This window comes from Balearica regulorum, chromosome 2 (genome assembly GCF_011004875.1).
Source record: "Balearica regulorum gibbericeps isolate bBalReg1 chromosome 2, bBalReg1.pri, whole genome shotgun sequence".
In the NCBI taxonomy this organism is placed as follows: Eukaryota; Metazoa; Chordata; class Aves; order Gruiformes; family Gruidae; genus Balearica; species Balearica regulorum.
This window is the reverse complement of record NC_046185.1, coordinates 121,164,730-121,184,995: the sequence shown is the minus strand read 5'-3', so window position 1 is coordinate 121,184,995 and position 20,266 is coordinate 121,164,730. Positions and strand designations below refer to the sequence as shown.

Sequence of the window (20,266 nt, the reverse complement as noted above, 5' to 3'; positions counted from 1 at the left end):
TCAACACACATATCAGCCAAACAGCCAAGAACCGGGTCTTTCATTACCATGAAGCTAATTTAAACCCGCTGTCACTCTCAAAAGCGTGTTAAGGTAGACTAATCTTTCTGACATGCAGTCATTTCTCTTAAGTGGCTAAACATGAAGCTACTGCAGCCGACAGCAGGCAGTCATTGATTTCACACCGTGAAAACACTTTCTAAAGACAACTCTGTTATCAAACGTGGTTATTTACCTGTCATAGTCTTGGCAAATCTCCCCAACAGCTACCAATGCTTTCAAGTACTCATTGGGTTGATAGGGGTGGATGTAGTGCAGGGAGCAGCTGTTCCTAGGATCACCATTTGATGCAGTGAAATCTATAGCTACCTGGAAAAAAAAGAAAAGTCAATCTGTTGTGGGGCTCTTCTGGGCATAAGTATACCCGCACTGACCATAAATCTTTACCAGAAACAGTTTTCTCTAAAGACTGCAGCCTTAAAGCAAAGGTCATTTTACAGTGCACTTCATCAAATTTGAATTAGGATAGTATCGATAACTATGTCTAAAAGTAAATGACAGCTTATAAAATAAGAGATAATAAAACTGAAATGGCATAATTAGGAAAAAAATGAAATGCATTACTATTCTATGTGGAAAATTATGTTCTAATATAAATGAATCAAATTAACTACCTCTAGGTTCTAGTACATAATTAAATTATTCCAGCTCAGATGATGTTCAGGACATAAAAGCTGTGCAGCAAAAATGTCCTGAGAGAGTTAAAAGTCCTACTAAAACTATAAATTAAAACTCCAGTTAGGGATATTTCTTAGTTATTTTAAACCTTACTGTGGCTGTAGTAATAGTAGTAGATACTGCCTGTCTGGTATTTTTTATCTTCAAAACATCTAAGCATTAAATAATTGCTTTTCATAGATGATAGCAAGCTTAAAGGTGAGCTGCAGGGTAAAAATAAAGCTTGAATCCTGCACAGATTTTTGCGTTGAAAAGACTTAGAGAAGATTGTGGGAAGCATTCAATGCAAAATCCTCTAAAAATTAATTTCTCCCTTTTACAACGCTCTTTATACTTCTCACTGAAGATATACTCCAGCATGCATCTTCCTGTGATATCACTGTCATGGACAAGAAAGCCCTCTTCTGAATTTGTGATGCTGCTTTCTAGGAATTCCTAGAAGGGGCAACAAGAAACCCAAAGGGTCTCATAGAAGGAACAAAACCATTTACAAACTTCCTCATGATTTTGTCCGATGACCTCTTCCTCCAAAAAACCCATTATACCTGGATGTTCAATAGACAAATGCACAATTTCAGTTTTCAGTTTTACAGGGCAGTTGACAGATAAGGGCCTTGCTGAAGGCTGCAAAAAGAACTTTGAAGTCCCAGCTTGCCTCTGCAAATATGCAGCTTCCTCAGCTGGAGCCTCTGCTTGGCACAGGGAAGACTATTCTACACAGCTATAAAATAAAAATGAAACATGACATTTTCATTCTCCCTTAAAAAACCAACACAGTCCTCCTGGAACTTATTTTTTGTTGCTAAAAACTAAAAGGGAAAAAATCATACTGGGTCAACCCAACATGGCTTTCCCCCACCATTTCTGATTTTCCACCTCTAACTCTTGGCTGAAGAAAAATATTTTTCACTGGGCTCTGGTTAGCTTGGAAATCCCTGTGTCGCCTTGGTCAACTATGAACCCCCCGCACCTCACCACATGTCAGTCAGGAGATATAAGCTTGATTTGCCTTGCAAATAAAGTAATCTTTCACCTCCGCTTCTCTACTCAGCATTCATGCACTGAAACAGTGAGTCAGTTTTCCACATTGATCTTTTTCTGAAAATGATAGCTTGATTTAACTTGAATAAATTGATGGGAAACCTCTCATGTTCTTAATTGCATGTATGTAGGTAACTGAGGAAGAAAGAAACACTAGTGCTTTGTGAAACCTAAGGTAAATCTGTAGATACTTGTATGGATTAGATTTGTTTTGGGACACTTATTTTAAAAAAATCTTAGCCTAAGTGTGCATATTTTCTTAAAAAGATGTATATTTTCTCTGACATTAATTTAACCTTCAATTTTGTTCTGATTACAGAAAGTGCAAAAATTTCACTGTGTGATAGAGAAACAGAGGGCATTCCTGTAAAATTGTGAAAAGTAGGTGTTTTCAATGATAACCTCAAAACAGACGTTATTGAGGCTGGAGTGACACACCAGACAGAACTGGCAAAGTCTGCCTTCGTGGCTGCTAGCCATGCCTAAATGCTTTTTAATTGAAAACAAGACTACAGTGGGTTTCAGGAGCTTGGAAAAAAAGTCTGTGGCTAGTGTTTGGGAAAGGAAAAAACCCTCCCCAAAACAAGCTTCCTTTTTGGAAACGGTCCTTGTAGTAGAGACCTGCTGATAAGCAAAAAATACCCTAATTTCCTATGATGAAGCCTTTATGAAAATTTGTACTCAGATGCACTGTGCTTGACTTTGATCCAAATCTCTCTCTGATTCCCCAGGGGAGGACTTTTAAGAAAGATGATTGCTGTTACTTGCCACAATTCCAAAATAATGATGCAGAGCTCTGCTCTTTTAGCATTACCCGGCAGTACCAAGGTCTTGTGCAAATAAGCAGAATAAAGACTGTAAAACTAACATACCACAGAAGCTAGGTTAATATCACAACTGACCTATCTTGTGGGCAGCAAGTAGGAATCTAATTTTTTTTACAGGGCGTACATTTGATTTTTATCAGTGTATCTTTAAATGTATCAGTTTAAATGGCCCAGTCATCTTCCCACAGCTAAATAAGAACATAACGTAGCAATAACTACACTCTTAGTACTGTTTTTCCTCAGCCTTGTAAAAGGGTGATTTTCATTGCACTGAAAACATCCTACACAGCCTGGACTTCCTGCTAGATCTGTCAGCAATGAATCAGCCTGCCCAATACCGTGACCTGCCTAAGACAGAATCTGTCCAATAGATCTTTCTATTACAGTCCCTTTTATGCATGTTACACATCCTTTCTGCTGTATTTCCTAAAGTGATGAAAATGTCTTCTGACTACAGACCCATTTGCACTGCCAACTTCTGAACATTTCTTCTGCAGCAGGGAACACTGTCTGATAAGAGATCCAGCGTTTTGCAATAAGCAGTGCATAAAAGTAGCGGACTGGAATCAGCACTATTGATCTCTATAGATGAAAGCTTCTTAATAAATGGTTTTAAAGTGAAGGAAAAGTTTACTTTCGTTTTTCAGAGACATTCTTTCTAACTACAAACTCTGTTCCTACAATAGATGTACAAAGCATCCCAAGAACACACAGCATGACATTACCAAAGCCTTCATTAGTGCTTTAAATTAGCAGGTACATCATACTACAGCTTTTTGTTATCAAATGTATGCTTAGCATCCCAGTTTCCCTCCCTCAGCAAGTGCCCCTTCAAACCACAGTTGTATTGTACAGCCTGTACACAGCACGAACTCAATAGAAATGTCATTAATTTCGATTAATGATAATGTCATAGTGATAATGTCATAATCACAACAACAACAACAACAGTACATGTACCAGGAGGGTTTCAAACAATTCCACATCCATTCCAGTTAAAAGAAATGGAAATCTGGGAAGGTGGAAGGAATAGGCCTCCTCTGTTTCAGTGGTCTGAATTAACCAGATGAGGACTGAGAAAAGGAGATTATATGGTGTGTGCAGAAAGCAAGGGAGCATTGGATATCTCCCCGTAGGCTGCACCCTTTTGCTTCAGGGCCCACTGGAGAATCTCTAATACATTTCTGGAAACAGCAACACATCTCACAACCAGTCTGTGCCATCAGCACCAGGGAGCGGTGCAACCGAGGCAGGAGCAGTAAAATATGCAGGCAGTCAGCTCGTGACGATCTTTAAGTAGAACCACTGGGTTATGTGTGAACAGAGCTGCAGGCACAGAGACACCCACAACAGCTTCCCCTGAGTCCACGTAGGTTGAAAACCGATAGTGATGAGTTTACACAATTCTTTAGCTAGTGGATTTACCATGGAGGTCAGCAGCAATTCAGGGTTCTCTGCAGTTCACAGTAAAATGGATCTTTAATTTCCTTTATGTCCTCACTGCCCGTTCTTGCAGGTGAGTTTACCTGAGTTTCCTACTAACAATGGGTTTGTTTCATTTCAGCGAAATGAAATATTAGAATAGTAAAATATAGTAGAAGCAATACTATCAGTCAGATATAGCAAGAAATCCATTTTAACACAGCAGTTTTCAACTTGTTGTTCACAGCCTACTAAATAGGAAATCTGTGAGAAGTAAATAAAAGGGAAGCAAACTGCCACAACCCTTCAGCATGCTGTGAAAGGACTTGCTCTTCCATTAGAAAAAATTAAGGAGGAATCAAAAAGACTTTGAAAAGCACAGCTGTAATGTAATAATATGTATATCCCTAGATACTTTCTAATGATTGCAATGCTCCTGTGCTTGTGCTAGACTTGTAGCAAATGCGTATGAACCAGTCTCTGCATGTGCTTAAGCACCTGCCCTGGTTAAAAAAGGCTTATAAATATTACTGAAAGACATTACTGTCTTTCTGCTAATGACCTTGAACACATTTGAAAATTGAGTTCTTCCAGCCATATTTTTAGGGAGGAAATGTCAGGAAAGAAAAATGAAAGGGGTTTCCAGGAATTGGAGAGTTTCAGATTTGGAGGAGAAATGGGCATTGCAGCCATATGGGGATAACAGAAGATGATGAAAGGTAAGGTAGAGAGGTAATTACACAGGATGCTTTTCTTGAGAGAAGACAACTTTAAAGATCTTTGTCCACTGCTGTAGGTATTTCCTTTAAAACTAGAAACAGGGTTTCAGTTCTGCGTTCAGTTCTGGGTGTTACCCAATGAGCTTGTGAGGTGTACTGGCAAAGTGCATGTTTTACACCTTGAAAAGCTGATTCGTACACAAGAAGACAACCACAACTGTCTAGAGCTGCTGCTATTGCCGGAACTTTCTGTTGGGACAAAAAAAAAAAATATCTTTTTTTGTTAAATCTTTTTGGAAAATGAAGGCTTGTCTGGAAAAAGTGAAATGGAACATTTCAGTAGCATCCAATGTCTGACACTTGATACTTGGGAGCAGAAACAGGGCAAGGAAAAGAAAAGATCTCCAGAAGAATAATATTACCCTGGAGCATTAGATTTTATCCTTGTAACTGGCATGAAATTAGAAGTTACATAAGCCAGACTGGAACTGAACTACAATCTGTATGCCTATGCTGTAGGAAATGCTGATATATTATTTTACTTTTTTTCTCAGATTGAAAATACCAAAACAAAAAGAAAGAAAAGATCAAAACCACACAGCATTAAATGTTTCTAAAAATGATTATATGGAAGTGCAAAATATTTTATTTCTGTTTATGGAAAGCTCCACAAATAATTTTATCCCCTTGTTCCTTGAACTGAATAGCTTCTGAATTTGCTCTAAGTTATGACCTTGTCCCCCTGTAGTGCCATCTTACCGCTGGTAGTTACGGCTGAGGTACAATATGTCAGCGATGGAGAGAGGTCTCTGGCTGGACTATCTCTTTGCCTGTGACTTTCTGTGTAGCACCGTTAGAGGGGAAACAACTTGCTTTAATGGAGGACTCATTCTGGAGAGGAAGACTGGTCCATAGGACTGATGAACAGGACATCTAACATATAAGTAGCTAAAAGCAGGTGAGATTAAATCCTCCTCTGTGACACAGTCCGAGCAAGGGAATTTATTTGAACTCCTTGTGTACAAATAGGCTCAAAAGCCAAAGGCCAGTCAGCACTGTCACAGGGACTAATTATTTTGTCCAGCTTTTGGGACTGGTGTAGCTCAGATGGAACTGGTGGGACCATATCAGCTTAGCTTCTCATCCCTGTAAAGTTGTCTTTACTTTTTGCAACGTGATTGTTATTGCTGCAAAGCATAAAAGTAAATCAGCATGTGCAAGAAAAATCTTACTGCATTAATGACCATCATAGTTTTATTTTCTGGGCTTAATACATTTTGCAAGAAGACCTAAATAATTTGCTAAGGAATAGCATATAAGAATCATTTCTCTGTGAAAGTAATGAATCAATATTTAAGGAGATTCCCTTTCTTTAAAACAAGTTTGAGAAGTAAGACACTTACTGTAAACTGTATTTGGCAGCCTCCCATGATATAATCTAAGAAAGAATGCATCTTGTGGATCTGCAGGCAAGAAAGCAAGACATTCCAATTAGCTGTGTACTGCTAAAACATCAGAGAACTGCCTGGAAAAAGTAAATTGGAAGGAGGGAAGGGGCCAAGTAAAATAAGGTAAAGGGAGAAAGCATTAAATATAGTTTGAGATAGAAACAAAAATGTAAACAGAGAAAAAATCAAAATTCTAAAACTACAGAAAGGAAAATTCACATCAAAAGTAAAACCAAGCTCTGCTCCTTCTCAGTGGGAAGTCAGTGGAAATTTTGCTATTGGCTGAGGAAGAAAAAGAGCAATTTTGTAGAAATGATAGAAGGATTAGAAGGGAAACACACAAAAGGCCAACTGGCAGACTTGTAGGTGTAAGAGTTTAGTACTGCCTACTCTACTGCACAACAGCAGAGGTAGGGCAAGAAAAATGAAAGAGGAGAGTTGGGGACAGTGAGCTTACTTTGGGATTCAAGTCCTTGTCTTTACTTTTTGTAGTGGATCAGCTTCCATTCTACAGGCAGCTCCACTTTGTTGTCTACATTTCCAAACACCATTAAAATATATTGCTGAGAGCTTAGTAAAGAAACAGCCAAAGAGCAAAACACATCTTTACCTTGCACTGGTTAAGGATGACGATGCCTGAGTTCTTGTAATTCTTCTTCTTTGCTTTGTACTTGGGGTTAATGCATTCCCATTGTACCTGCGAAAAATAGCAGTCACTGCTTGAAGGAAAATATACGTACAAATTGAGTAATTAACAAAAATATCACTGTCTGATTTCCACAGTTGACTAAGTCCTATCAAATAATGGTGCACATAGAAGAAAAAATGAAAACCATTAACTATGCAGAGAATGATCTTAACAGGAAACGGCCCGGGACAAGCATCTGTCTTCAAACATATATGTGTGGACACAGCACTGAGAGATATCCAGATTCATGTGTTGTCATCTTCCAGTCTTGCAGGTTCAGATGTCACATAAGCAAGGTTGAGAATCTTTTGAGATCATTTAAGAGGAGAAAAAAAAAGAGGGAACTTAATACAAATGAAAATACTTGAGGGAGTAACCCGATGCATTGTATTAAGTACAAAACTGTCTATGCGGTAAGACTGGTTGTATTTTGTATTAAACTCATGATTAGAGAAATTCTGAGCAGAGATCATCTCGTTCTCTCTTGAAAGACAGCAATAGTTTCTCCTTTAAGTCTGACAGTAAAAGTTAAGAAAATCATTAAAAAGTACGCAAGATGCAGTTAACTAATTACTGATATATTTGAAATTTATCCCTAAGATATTAAACCCCTTTTTTGAAAATGTTCTGATTAGTTTTATTTACAAATAGTCAATTTTACAGCAAAGTAGTCCTACCTTGTTACTGAAATAAGTTGTCTTGTTCCCATCATAACATCTCCCAGTCTTACTGATTTCCACTTCAAATGTTCTGCTGTCCTCTACAATCCTCCTTCAGGCAGATTGATAGGGCCAAGCTTTCAGACCCTGACCTCTAATGACTACATATTATTCATGCCTCTTACTGAGGCACTAAAAGATATGTTTGCACATGCAAGTATCTATTGGCATTTGTAAATCTAGATTTGTATAGGTAATGTGTTATTAAATATGGTTAAGAACATTACTATTTTCTTTCAGGGCATTGTTTTCAAGTGCTGGGAGAAAACATGTGAGCTGCTAACGTTATGTTGGGTTACATAAAGAATATACCTCCAAACAGGACCAGGATGGTCTATTATCTAAAAATCCCTATTATGACATTTTGAAATGAAACCTATCTGTCTTTAGTGTTACCATACTTTGTCTATAATGAAGACCTTCATATAGGCTCTGTCTGAGCAAAGTGTTTGAGCACATAAAATAATGTTTACCTTATGAACAGCCCCAGTGTTCGAGCTTCAAACCATTGCCTAATTATTTGAATGCCTCTGAAGTATCTCAAACTTAGAGCTTTTGTCAAACGTCAAAAAAGGGAAGGCAAAACATATGGTTTTGGAGCAATCTGAGACCTTTTCTGCACAGGAGAGGAGGAGTATTTTCATCACTGTGTCACTGGAGACAGGTGACAGAGTGAAGAACGGGAAAAGACAAAAAAATGTTCCAACTGCAGGAAGCACATCTGCTTGCTCTCCCAGTTAGCCTACAGCTCAGTTATTTGTCTTGTGAAATGAATTTTCCAACTGAGAAGACAGGCAGACACAGGCCCACATGTTCAGGGGAAATCCTCCGTAAACATTTTTTTCTCTACTCGAGAGACGCAGTCAGGCTTAAGAAATAAAAGCCCTTCTCTCCAAGAAAAGAGAGTGCTCTGTGACACAACGCCAGAGTGCAATAAGCTCATATTTGGGAAAACAATCTGACAGCAAGGCAAAAGCACTGCCCGCTCACATCTCGATACGTTGCTGTCTGGCAAAATGGTATAGCATACAGTTGTCTCCAAACTCACTGGAAGCATTCCTACTTAGCAATTGTGCTGTCTGTATATTATAAAGAAACTGTAATATATCGAATAGAGAGAAAAAATAGGCGTGAGGATTTGTGTTCCTCCCTCTGACACTGAACTACACTGCAGAGACCTCATTGCTTTCCCCGGAACATCCAAGGTGCACTTTCTTAATTTGATCATCCTCCAACACGAACACTTTTCAATGTGTACGTTTAAACAAGGCCTGACCTATATGAACCCTTACACGATGCACATAATTCCTCTCCTCGGGAAAAGGACTATTTAAGCCTGATAAACGTTATGTTCATGTAATTGGTTTCTGGAAGAAGTTTACACTATATAAGGACCAAAGCAGCATAAACCATTACTTCAGGGGACAAAAATCTGTGCTTGTGACTAGCCTCTCAGCTTCTCTGTGCTAACTGTAAAATGCAACTAGGAATGTTCACCTGCTTTGCAATGCATTTTGAGATGTATGGATGACAATTCTCTGCAACTATCTAAAGCTCATTAAAATAGTCCATGTGCAAGTCACTAAATGTCATTGGCTGTTCTGGATAACAAAGCAAAGGAAACAACAGACTAACAAATTCCTAGAAAGAAGGAAAACAGAAAGAAGAACAATTTTGCACTTATTAAATATGTAGATATGATAGTATGGCGAGGAGAGGAGAGGAGAGGAGTGGAGCAATTCCCACAGTTCGAGCTCAAGATATGACAAGCATCATTTGCCGGAAATTCCCTATACTGGCCTTGTCATATCTCCAGCTCTTCTAAGGGGAACAGAGTTCAGAATACAGCTCTAAGCAGGTGAGTAATAACAAGAAACAATTTACAAATATTTTGCTTGCACTGCGAGGCCAAGCTCAATTTTCAGTCTATTCCTACATTCCCACTATTGATTTGGTATCTGACATTGTTTTTTATCGATTCATTTTTGTGTCAAATTAACTTTTCAGTTGAGAGGAAACTAATGCAAGAGTCTGCAATCTGACACTGACAGTAAACATAATGAAGTTTGGATTAATCATTCTGAAAGTCACTTAGCATTTCCAGACTACACTGCTTTGGCGTTTCTTTCATACTCTGAAATTTAAACCAGTGTGTGGAGAATTTCTGAATGTAAAACAAACTGCATCCAGTTATTCTTCAATGGAAGTCAGCAAACTAATGCTGACACTTGTAAGGTCCTAATCCTCTTGTTGCTGTAATAAGGAGACACAGATTCCTCAATGGGAGATGTTACTCTCTGCAGTGAAGGATGCTGCCTTCCCAACCATCCTTACCCCTTCTCTTACCAAACCTGCAGAAGAGAAGAGCAAACGGTGCAACCACCCATGCCACACACCAGCAAGGGGAAGTGAAGGTGACTAAGTGTAGGCAACCATTGTAGAACAGAAATTTGAACAGTATGTGGCTACCAATAGTGCAAGCTTTTCAGAGAAAGAAATGAAGATGTCAGGAGGGTTTCATGTTCAATAAGGCAAGAGAAATCATGACACAGAGCAGTTGCTTTCTCTGGGACACTGTGCTTGCACAACCAGGACATCGAGTAGTCCTGGGAGGAAAGGGCTAGAGCTATGGCAAAGCTTGGGTTATCATTAACATGTTCTCTTGCCTCCCCTGCAATTCTTTTGTTTCTCCTGTTCCTTCATGTACAGCTGCTGCAACAAATTGCATACTTTGTAAATGACAAAGGAAGCATCACGGTCTAATGGACAGGGCAAAAAACCCCAATCGATAGCAGGCAGCATTATATCCTGCATTATACCTTTCTGGTGCCTCAAGAAAAGCAAGTCGCTTTTAAGTGAACTGCATCTCCTCCTGTGCGAAAGGCTAGTTTATTCCTGCCGTCCCTTCAGGCAAGAGGATAGAATGTTGGGTTTTTTCTCCTGTCCCAGAAAGACATCCACCATGGGAGAAGAGCTCATTTTAATCACTATCAGAGGTCTCCTCTGGAAACTTGCACCTGGGAAATGAAGTGAAAATCAAAGTGTTTCTTGTTTACCCAACCAAGGCCCCCAGCCTCATCCGTGCTCCTGAGGTTGCACCGCTTGTTGCCTAATCACGTGTATGTGGCAGGTGCCTGACATGGCTGCACCCTCCTCTAAGGCCTCTGTTGCCCTCTCTGGGGCCAGCAGCAGCTGCTGATGTTGCAGGCAGTCCTGGATAAACCTGCCTGTCTCCTGATAAAACTAGACATGGAATTGTCCACTGGTGTCAATAAACTCCTTGGCCCATTACCAAAGACTTCAAGGCCTCATCCATGCTCAGTTATTTGAAGAGCTACCTGATGCAAATGCCCTGAGTTAAGATCATAGTCAGCTATACGGACAAATGGGGGAACCCAGCTCAGATCCCCTCAGGACCCCATCCAATCTGGTGCACCTCAGCAGCCCTCCTCGCCTCCCTAAAAATACCCCAAACTTGTGGGAATGTCAGTGGAGGTGGTAAGTACGGTTCCTCCCCTTTTCCTTTTGTGTGTGTGTCTGTGTGTATGTATACACACGTGTACATTTTTATGTAACACAGGAACAGATTTTTTCCTTACGTAACCCCTGTGCTGCATGAGGATCCAGGTGGTTTATGTTTCTATGATTTTTTTTCCCCAAAATCCCTCTGGTTTTATTGCCTTCAGTTAAAAAAAAAAAAAAAAAAAGTAATTTTTTTCTAATTAGTGGACGATTTCTCCTTTCAACTATGAAAAGCTTTAATAGTCCTTAAATTTTTATCACGCTTTTCTAATCTTGCTTTCAAATGTTTGATAGGTTAATATTAGAACACCTTATAAAACTGCCACTGTACACATATTAAAAATATATATTATACATATATTTGGAACAAATCCTAAGCATACAATAAACTCAAAGTATTTACTAGTATTTCACTAAAAAAAAATAACTGTCGCAAATAGGGATGGACTTGTTCTTACTGTATTTTCTTGTGTCAAGATTATGGTAAAGGAGTAAATGATGAATTTTGGAATGGTGGAAAATGTTAAAGAGAAGGTTTAGAAATGCCTGCTTCAGATGTGCATTTGAACAATAGGATGTCTTTGTGCCATTTTTTATTGCTGGTCAGTATGAAAACAGGCTAGGTGTCAGAATATAACAGTCTGTGACTGTGGTAGTTATTATGGAATAGAAACACACAGCAAGCTATTATCCTGAGGTTGTTTATGATCACAGAAATCTTCTTAAGCAGCATGAATTAATTTCACCTGTACCACCAGCCAAAGACCAACAAACTTTCCCAGAATTCAATCCTTTCAGTCAGAAAGTTGCAGAGAAGCAACTGTTACTCTGAAGGAGTCATAATTCAAAATTTGTGAATCCTACCCAGGACCTGCCACATTCAGGAAATAAATTAATAAACTACTCATGCCGTTCCTGATCAAAACAGGTGATCAGTCATTCAGAGAAGGAATCTTCTTTCCTTCCTTCACACACTACTTGTTCAACCACGAACAAGCTGCCAGTGCTGGATTCACAACATTTTTCTAAATGATACCTGGTCTCAAACACAAATTCCCAAGAAATCTCACAGTGCAGACAAGCCAGCAAACCAAATATAAGCTCATCTGATCAGAGGCTAACACTCAAACTTGGGATAATCAGTACCCAGCCCAGGGATGGAACTGAAACAGTCTTAGAAGAACCATCACCTCCTTTAATTAAGTAGGTGACACATACCCATTCTGACCATCTTAAATGGTTCTGTAGCAGTTGATAGATTGGCTACAAGACACTTTTATCTTGTAGCCAAGAGGGGGAGGTTGAAGAATCGGTTAGAATACTCTGTGCTTTCTGGAGGATGAACTATGTACAATTAAAAGGCAACCTCGAGATCCTTGTCAACTCCTCCAGAGATGAGGTGAGCTGATGAAATCGTGGGAAGTACTAGCAGTTCACAGATGACACACAGTTCTTCCTGCTCACCAGCACAAACTACTATGTTACTCCCACGCTTACTGCTTAATGCTTTTACGAAAACTTGTGGAGCTGATACCAGCTAATACAGACATTGCTGACGGGCAGAGAGGGATTGTGCCATTGGTGTAGCTTCCTTTAACACTGCACAGATTTGCAGCTGGTACTTAAGAAGAGTTCCTGGATCCCTCATCAATGATAAATGTTCCCTCCTATTCTCTCCAGTTGCCTGAGAGAGTGAAAAACCCTATCTATCACTATCACCAGGGTGTTTTGATTATCTTTTAATTATCTTTTGACGAAACTATAGCAATGTACTGTAGCTGGCCGTAAAGTCTACTGCACAAAAGAATAAATAACCAGAATAAAAAGTTTCACTGTGTCTCCTTACCAACACAAACAGGGATGTCAGAGCTGAGCTCTACTCTTCACACTGGCTTCCACAGCATCTGAGACAACATTCCAGGTTTTGGTCTCATCTTTGACACTCACCATTATGAAGCTATGTGAAAGAATGCTTAATGCCATGGGCTGAAGGTTGTAGCTGGCAATTTTGTTCCCCTGACTGAAAGGAGTACTACATGGAAAACAGAATATTTTCTGGTCTGAGGCTATAAAAAACTCTCTTCTAGAAAGAAGGACTATGTCTAACCCACTCACCTCCTCACGCATGTATAATTACATTTCTCTGATGTGGCCTTCCTTATTAGAAGTACCTAGCAACACATCCACTTGAACGTAAAACATCCTCCTCCTCCTTTGCCATTCCCTCAAAGTTTACTAAATCCCCTTTATTCAAAGTAAACACTCCATTGCACATGCTTTTTCTGTGGGGAGAATAAAACTAAATAAAAACCCAACAAATGCTAATCACATTGCTTAATGTTGCACAAAGGATGTTGAGATAAACTATGCACTAAGATGTATTTATGGGGTCCACAGATAATGGCATATGTTGCCTTTAGCAGCAATAGTTATTTCTGAAGACTAGAGAAAAAGGAGATAGGATAAGGGAGGGAGTAACAGAGAGAGAAAGAGAAAAAATAGAGAAAACGGAGAGAGGACAAGGGAGGGAGGGAGGAACAGAGGGAGAGAGAAAGAGAAGGGGAAATGGAAAGGGAAATTGCTCTTTGGCTCCAGCCCAGTGACAAGTGACATGCTCTTCCACACAAGGGACCTCTCCTGTACAACAGTGATCACAATACTTTTTCCATAATAACTATATGGTTTTCAACAGGATCTGCTCAAAGTCCCTACTGCTTGTTCTTGCCTATCATGCTAATAGCGCTCACTGAAGCGTGCTTTCATCAGGTGCAAGAGCTGGCTAGCATGTGCATGTATATTTTTGGGGCAATATTTATTAGCCACTTAAATGACTATTACCTACTGTCTTATCCACTAAATCTTGTTTTCCTCTAGAATAGACTAGAAAATAGACTTAGAAAAGTGGAGTGGGTAGAAGGACTGATTCTCACATTGGTGACAATCATGTCCCATAAGAACCGGCTCTAACAACAGCATTGGATTTTGCAGGTGTAAGCCCACAGAATAACTGCACAGTAAAAACAGAATGAGAGCAACAAGGAAGAAATAACGCCACGACGCCTTAGGCGTGTGGAGTGGAAAAGCTGTAATTTTGCAGTGAAAAGCATTTTGTAATGTTATACAGGTGAAAGGCAGCCTAGTGAATGGCAAATGGCAGGACAAGACAAAGGTTCAGGCACTTAAAGCATTGTCCAACATTAAAACACTCCTGTGCAACATTAAAACATTCCTGGACGGAATTCTTCCTCTGAAACTGCAGTGTCAACCTAGAACAAGAATTGGCAAATGGCTGTACTAACTTCTTGTGGCTCTGAAAAAGTAACCATCCTTTTTGTTAGCTGAGAATGAAAAGAGCACACTGTTTCTTCATCATAATAAAGAACACATAGTTTGCCCTTCACAGCCATTCCTGGCACTCTGGACTGCCCGTCTCTTGTCTTGGCCAACAAGCTGTCTGTTTGGGAAAGACTCTAATGCTCTTTTGAAGACCTTAACATTGGAAATACACACCCTTTACCACTCTCACACAGTCCCTTCCCAGCCACAGGCACTTGTATACAAAATTGGAGTGTTGTCACATCACTGGCCTTGTTAATGTTAGGGTTAACAAGGCATCTGTTTACTTCTTTAAGTAGGTTTTATTTCCACTCAAATTCAGTCTGGTTTAAGTTTTGATCCTCTGACTTAATTTAAAAGAACAAAACAGGGTTTCATTTACATTCAGGTTCTGTTCGGAAGTTATTTATAATGGGTTAACATATGACTGATACATATGAAGAGTATTTTACACACATGAGCAACATTTGCTAAACTCTAGGTTGTTCTAAGACCATCAATAGAAAATATCTAGAATAATCATAAAAACTTCTTGACCTATGGAGTAGCCTGACTGGTTCCTATTTATTAAACACCTTTTGACTCCTTCTTAGCTTCCCGTTAACATGTTATAAACAGAACCTTAATAGAAAGCCCAAATAAAGCTTATTAGGCATTTGTATTTGGTGTTGAGACCACCATGAAGTAGTGAATACAAATTATCAGCAGATAAGAAAGTCAACATTTTTAACTCCCCCTCAGAGAATTTATCAGAACTAACACCTTCAGGAGTACGTAATAATAGGAAATGACAATTTCTGGAATAAGACATGCCAAATCATTTATCATATTCAATAATTACCATCAACTTCAATTTGAAAAGATCAGGCTGACATAAAGAAGTTAAATTATTAATAAACTAACAATTTCATTCTCCCTTAGGACTGTAATTCATGAGATTTTTAGGAAACTGATTAATTTCATCATGATGGGTTCAAGTTAGAGCTGGCAGCAATGACCGCACCACATGAGAAACAGAGAAAGATGTAGAATGACCCTCACCCAATAAAGGCCTTTAGGCCAGCAGGAAAATGCTTTGAGTACGCAGACTGTGCATCTGCTTTGCCATGACAGCACAGCACCTCATAGAAACCATGTGCTTGGGCTCAAAGGAAATAAATCTCAGCAGAAAGAAATGCCTGTAGAATGTGAACTAGAAAAAGATCCTAAGTATTTCAGGCATGGAAGTACAGGAAAGGCTGCTTTTTGCATTTTCAGATTATCATGTCCAGATAACAGTAAAACTTGTGGGCAAGATCAACACAGCAACTAACTTCTGAGAGATAATGAGGCAATGTCACTCGCTTTATTACAGGATTGTCTGAGGAACACTGCTCTACAAAGCTTAAAGACTGAGATTGCTGCGGTGGTTTCCACTTACCTGTCTTCCTTCCATAGCTCCTCGCATTTCCTTGAAAGTCGAGCTAAATTCTCCAATGAAGTCATGCTTTCCATTGGAATCCCAGTCCCAAACTATGCACTGGGGAGGCAAAGGGGAAAAGAACAAGACAGCACATTTTTCTTCAGACAGAAAACAGGTTTTATTGAAAAATATCACAGGAGAAATTATGATATGCATTGGGTGGAAAGTTTTATCTAGAAGGAATTCACAAGACATATTAAAAACATATTCTTATCCAGATCAGAATGAAATGACAAGTGGAATCTCAACACAGCTTGCTGCTGACAGTTGTGTGTTATGGAGTTGACTGATGAAAGCAAGTTCATGTACTTTAGAAATAAAGGATTCCTTTACTCCATCTTTTTGCTAGGTGTAAAAATACAGGATTATGTGTATTTGCATGTTCATGGTCAAATGGTGTCCTGACTTAAGAGTAACTTACCTAACTGAAGTGCTTTACAAATCTAAATTAATATTCAAAACACTAGTTGCGGTGGACAAACGTTACCATTGTCATTTTTACAGTCAGCGAAGGTGAGATAATAGTTACAGAGATCATTTTCTGAAATGCCTTTGAATTTATACACGTTAGTGATTGGTGCCCATATCTTGGCTATTTTCCAGTGTTGTTCAACAGTGACTATTCAAACCAAACCTTGCTTGTAATCATTCCTAAATTCATGCATAAACCTGAATATCTCAATGAGTTTGAGCTGTGATAATTTTATTTTACATACATTGCTAAATAAAATTCAGCTAGCCAAGACAGAAGCACATAGCAATAACTACATGCTTTGCTAATTATTAATTTTAAAACTGGCCCAAAGACAACAAAGGGGCTCACAACTTTTAAAGAACAAAATCCCAAACTCATGGTGTCCCTAGCTAAAGCTCACATACATTGACAGAAGCAGAAGGCCTTTACTGAAAATGTCCTGGTATCAAACATCTCTTTTTCTTTTTTTTTTTTTAAAAAGTAGAAATGTCTTAAAGCCATCTGCACTGTCACATGAGGAGTGTGCTAACATTTGGCTATCAGATGGCTTTGAGGGTAACTTTGACTCTCTCCTGAGGGCCAGAGTCTTCTCGGTCTGTGCATGGGGGTGGAGTGAAGGACTGGGCCAGTGGCAGTAGTGGAAGAGGCCCCTGCTGAGAAAGGCAAGAATGACACAGAACTGGGGGTGGTAGGGCAGCAATAGTGGGGTACCAGACTTAACAACAGTGGGTTTTATCAGGCCAGTTCATCTAAACTAGGTTCAGTGCTTTTAACCCAGCACTAGCGGTTAGACAACACATGACGAAGAGCAAGGTTTGCTCCTCAGAGAGTCCTCAAACTATTTGAAGTTTGCTTGGTCCAAAGGGGCATTTTGAGTTCACCCAGAAGGGAACTGAAATCACTGGATCTCAACTGGATCTTGAGTGTTAAATATTTCCAGAAAAAGCATTTTATTGAAACAGGCTTACATGTCCACCAGCTACAATTTCTAACCAGCCCGAATAATTCAAAGTTGGTATGTGTACACTATGGCCAATCCCTTTTCATTGGACCACCAAACCAGTGGTTTGTAAATTCACTTTGAGGGAAGGGGGAAAGACTCTATAGAAAGCTTGAGATATGGGCAAAATGATTCAATTCTTTGAGTGAGAGCAAAAGGACAAAAAAAATCTTTCAGGAGAAAGACTATTTAACAACAACTTAACTCCCTACATGTGGATTGTCACACAAAGTCTGCCATGACAGATGTTCATCTTCTAACATCCTCCCACTACAGCCCTAAGTTAATAAATGGCCTTTTTCACACAAATGTTTGTCCATGTGAGGTGCATTGATTTGAAGCATGGGAAGGAAGGTATTTGATCTGTACATCTAAGCCAGTTACCTGAATTTATTATGCTAGTAAGTGCCCAGGCACCTTATTTCCCTTTGCAGAAGCAACACAGATGGTGATTTCACTAAATTCATACCCAGGACTCCTCCAGGCAGTAAACCACCACCCACACTATCATTTAAGTTCCATTTTTTTTAATAATGATCCTAGCTTTCTTTTGAACTTTCCACACTGCTCCACTTAGCCCCAGGAACAGATTTGGTTTGATGCAAGGGGAATGTCTCTGATCCATGTAGACGATGTGCAGTAGAGCTACAAAGGACTGCCCATTGGGAAAGAGTTCAAGCATATCTCTTATTGCTACAGATGTTAATCAGTTGAAACAGTTCACTGGTCAGGCAAAGACTTGGTTCTTGAGCCTTCTGTTACTTTTCTATCCTATCACCTGCAATTTTGCTTACTTTTTTAATGCACGGATCCCAGACAAAAGGAAGATCTCCAGATCAAAAAGTAAAAATACTTTGCTCTAAGACTTGGAGATCCTTTTTAACAGCTTTGACATTGGGGAGTGGGTGGAAAGTAGAGTGAAGGGGGGGATTGGCAGTTCCCATGTGTGTTTGTTTATAGCCTAAATTTTATACAACAGTAATCAAATGAGAGTGGGTTTCTGGTTCTGATAGTGGTAATGTTGCCTGGAACAAAACTAGACACAGTATTTTCATCACTAACAGCCCTGGTGCATTCTTTATGATGAGATCTTCACTGATAATCACTCTATGCTTATTATCAACTGCAATTTTTAGATGAGCTGGTAACAAAAAAAATCCAAGAAAAAATAATTTAATTTGCAAAAAACCCCTGAAATCGTTTCTGTTTAATAAAGCTTGAAAAAGCTTCATTTTCTTTTTCTGTGAAATTTCTTAATACAATTAGTTAGTTTGTATTGAAATTACTTTCTAAATATTTCATGAAAAAATGGATTTCACAGATGAAGCATGACTTAAAATTATTTTTTTCTGTAATGATTGTGAAAATGATTTAAGATCCTAAAAGTAACACTAAATAAAAAGATTTGTCAAAATGTCATAGCAAAATTGATGTGAATGTGCAAAAAGCATAGTTTTAGTAATGCCGGCAAATTTTCAAAAATGTTTTTGAAAAAAATGGCTATTTCACAAAGAAAAAACCCAACCCTTATTGTGAAATTTTCCAGCCAGGTTTACTTTTCAGGTTCTGTCTTTAAACTCTATTGGAGCATAAATACAAGAACAGACCCAAAGTTATCAGACTCCTCCAGGAAAAGGTACTTAGAAAATTTTCTGTTAGGATGCCTGCTTTTATGAAGAGGGAGAAGCTCTGAGTGCTGATTTGTGGTTAGAATTTTAAATGGACATAAGCAAAGTTAAATTACATTTAAAATGTCCACCCAACAGGGACCCAACTGCTTGTTTCTTACAAGCTAAAGGTTTTCTAACTTTAGCTTTCAGAAAGCCAGATGGTACTTTAATCTTCATATTGGCTTCACGGGAAAGACAAACAATTACAGTATTATCTCAGTGCCATTTGCACAATTAGAGCTAAGGGAGAAAGGGGGTTCCTGCAAGTACAGCCATTATGACTACTTCTTTTTTTTTTCAAAGTTTCACATCTGGCCACAGAAATTAATTATTACTCTCTGAAAAACACATTGTACGGAGTAATGACTCTGCATTTCAGCTGTATGTGAAAAGTATTTCTGAAACATCTAAATACTGGGGTCCAGAAATTTTTATAAAAACCCTCTCAGACAGATAAGCAGAGAAGGACCTTTGCAAATAATCCAGAATCAGGTAAAGCCCAGAGGTGATAATCAAAGGATTATTTCCCAAGTAAATACTTTAAAGCTGTTTGGGTTGTTTGGTTTTGTTTTGCTTTGGTGGGTTTTTTTTTAATAAGGTCCTATGTGCTTTTCAAATCAAATCATCTATAAATCATCCTTTATCCTTAGGCAAACCTTAATGTGTTCTTTGGGTCTCTGCTCTTACAGGTTGCTTAAGTAGATGATTAATAGTATACCTACACTCTATTAAAAGACTCATTAATTTAAGGAGGCTTTCCATATGCTTAATTTTAAACACTGGTAAATCAGTGTTGAGGTAACTGGTGAAATAATTCAGTCTCCTACCTATTGGTTACACGCTCAAATGCAGGGAATAAAACCTTCTGTCTAATGCTGCATGGGGATGGAATAGCGCTTACTGGAACGATGGAGAACAACTTCCACCCCTGCATGGCCCTTCCTCCCTCTCCAAAATACCAGCTGACTGCAGAGAGAGGGAACATTGCTTCAGGCCCTCTCAAGGAAAGGCACTATGCCTGGTAGAGCTAACCAGTAGACTTAGTTAAGAGGACATTAGAGGATCACTTCTGGATATCCACATCTTCATTCCTTCAGCTTTTCTTGTAAATGCCACAAAATGAAAGATCTCCTTTCAGGCTGAAATTGAACTTTTCCCTGGAGAAAGGAGGGAGAAAGGTACTTTTTAAAAATAAAAAG

General features: G+C 38.9%; 1 protein-coding gene across 6 annotated transcripts in view; it reads right to left on the bottom strand.

The window, feature by feature from the left end:
- CPNE4 (copine 4) overlaps positions 1 to 20,266 on the bottom strand; it is a 358,320-nt gene that overhangs the window by 42,061 nt on the left and 295,993 nt on the right. For all 6 annotated transcript variants that reach the window (XM_075745652.1, XM_075745650.1, XM_075745651.1 and 3 more), the window contains exons 8-11: positions 15,881 to 15,979; positions 6,806 to 6,892; positions 6,151 to 6,210; positions 236 to 369 (exon numbers count right to left, since the gene is read on the bottom strand). In XM_075745652.1, the coding sequence (XP_075601767.1) occupies positions 236 to 369; positions 6,151 to 6,210; positions 6,806 to 6,892; positions 15,881 to 15,979 (380 nt within the window). The remainder of the gene's footprint in view (positions 1 to 235; positions 370 to 6,150; positions 6,211 to 6,805; positions 6,893 to 15,880; positions 15,980 to 20,266) is intronic.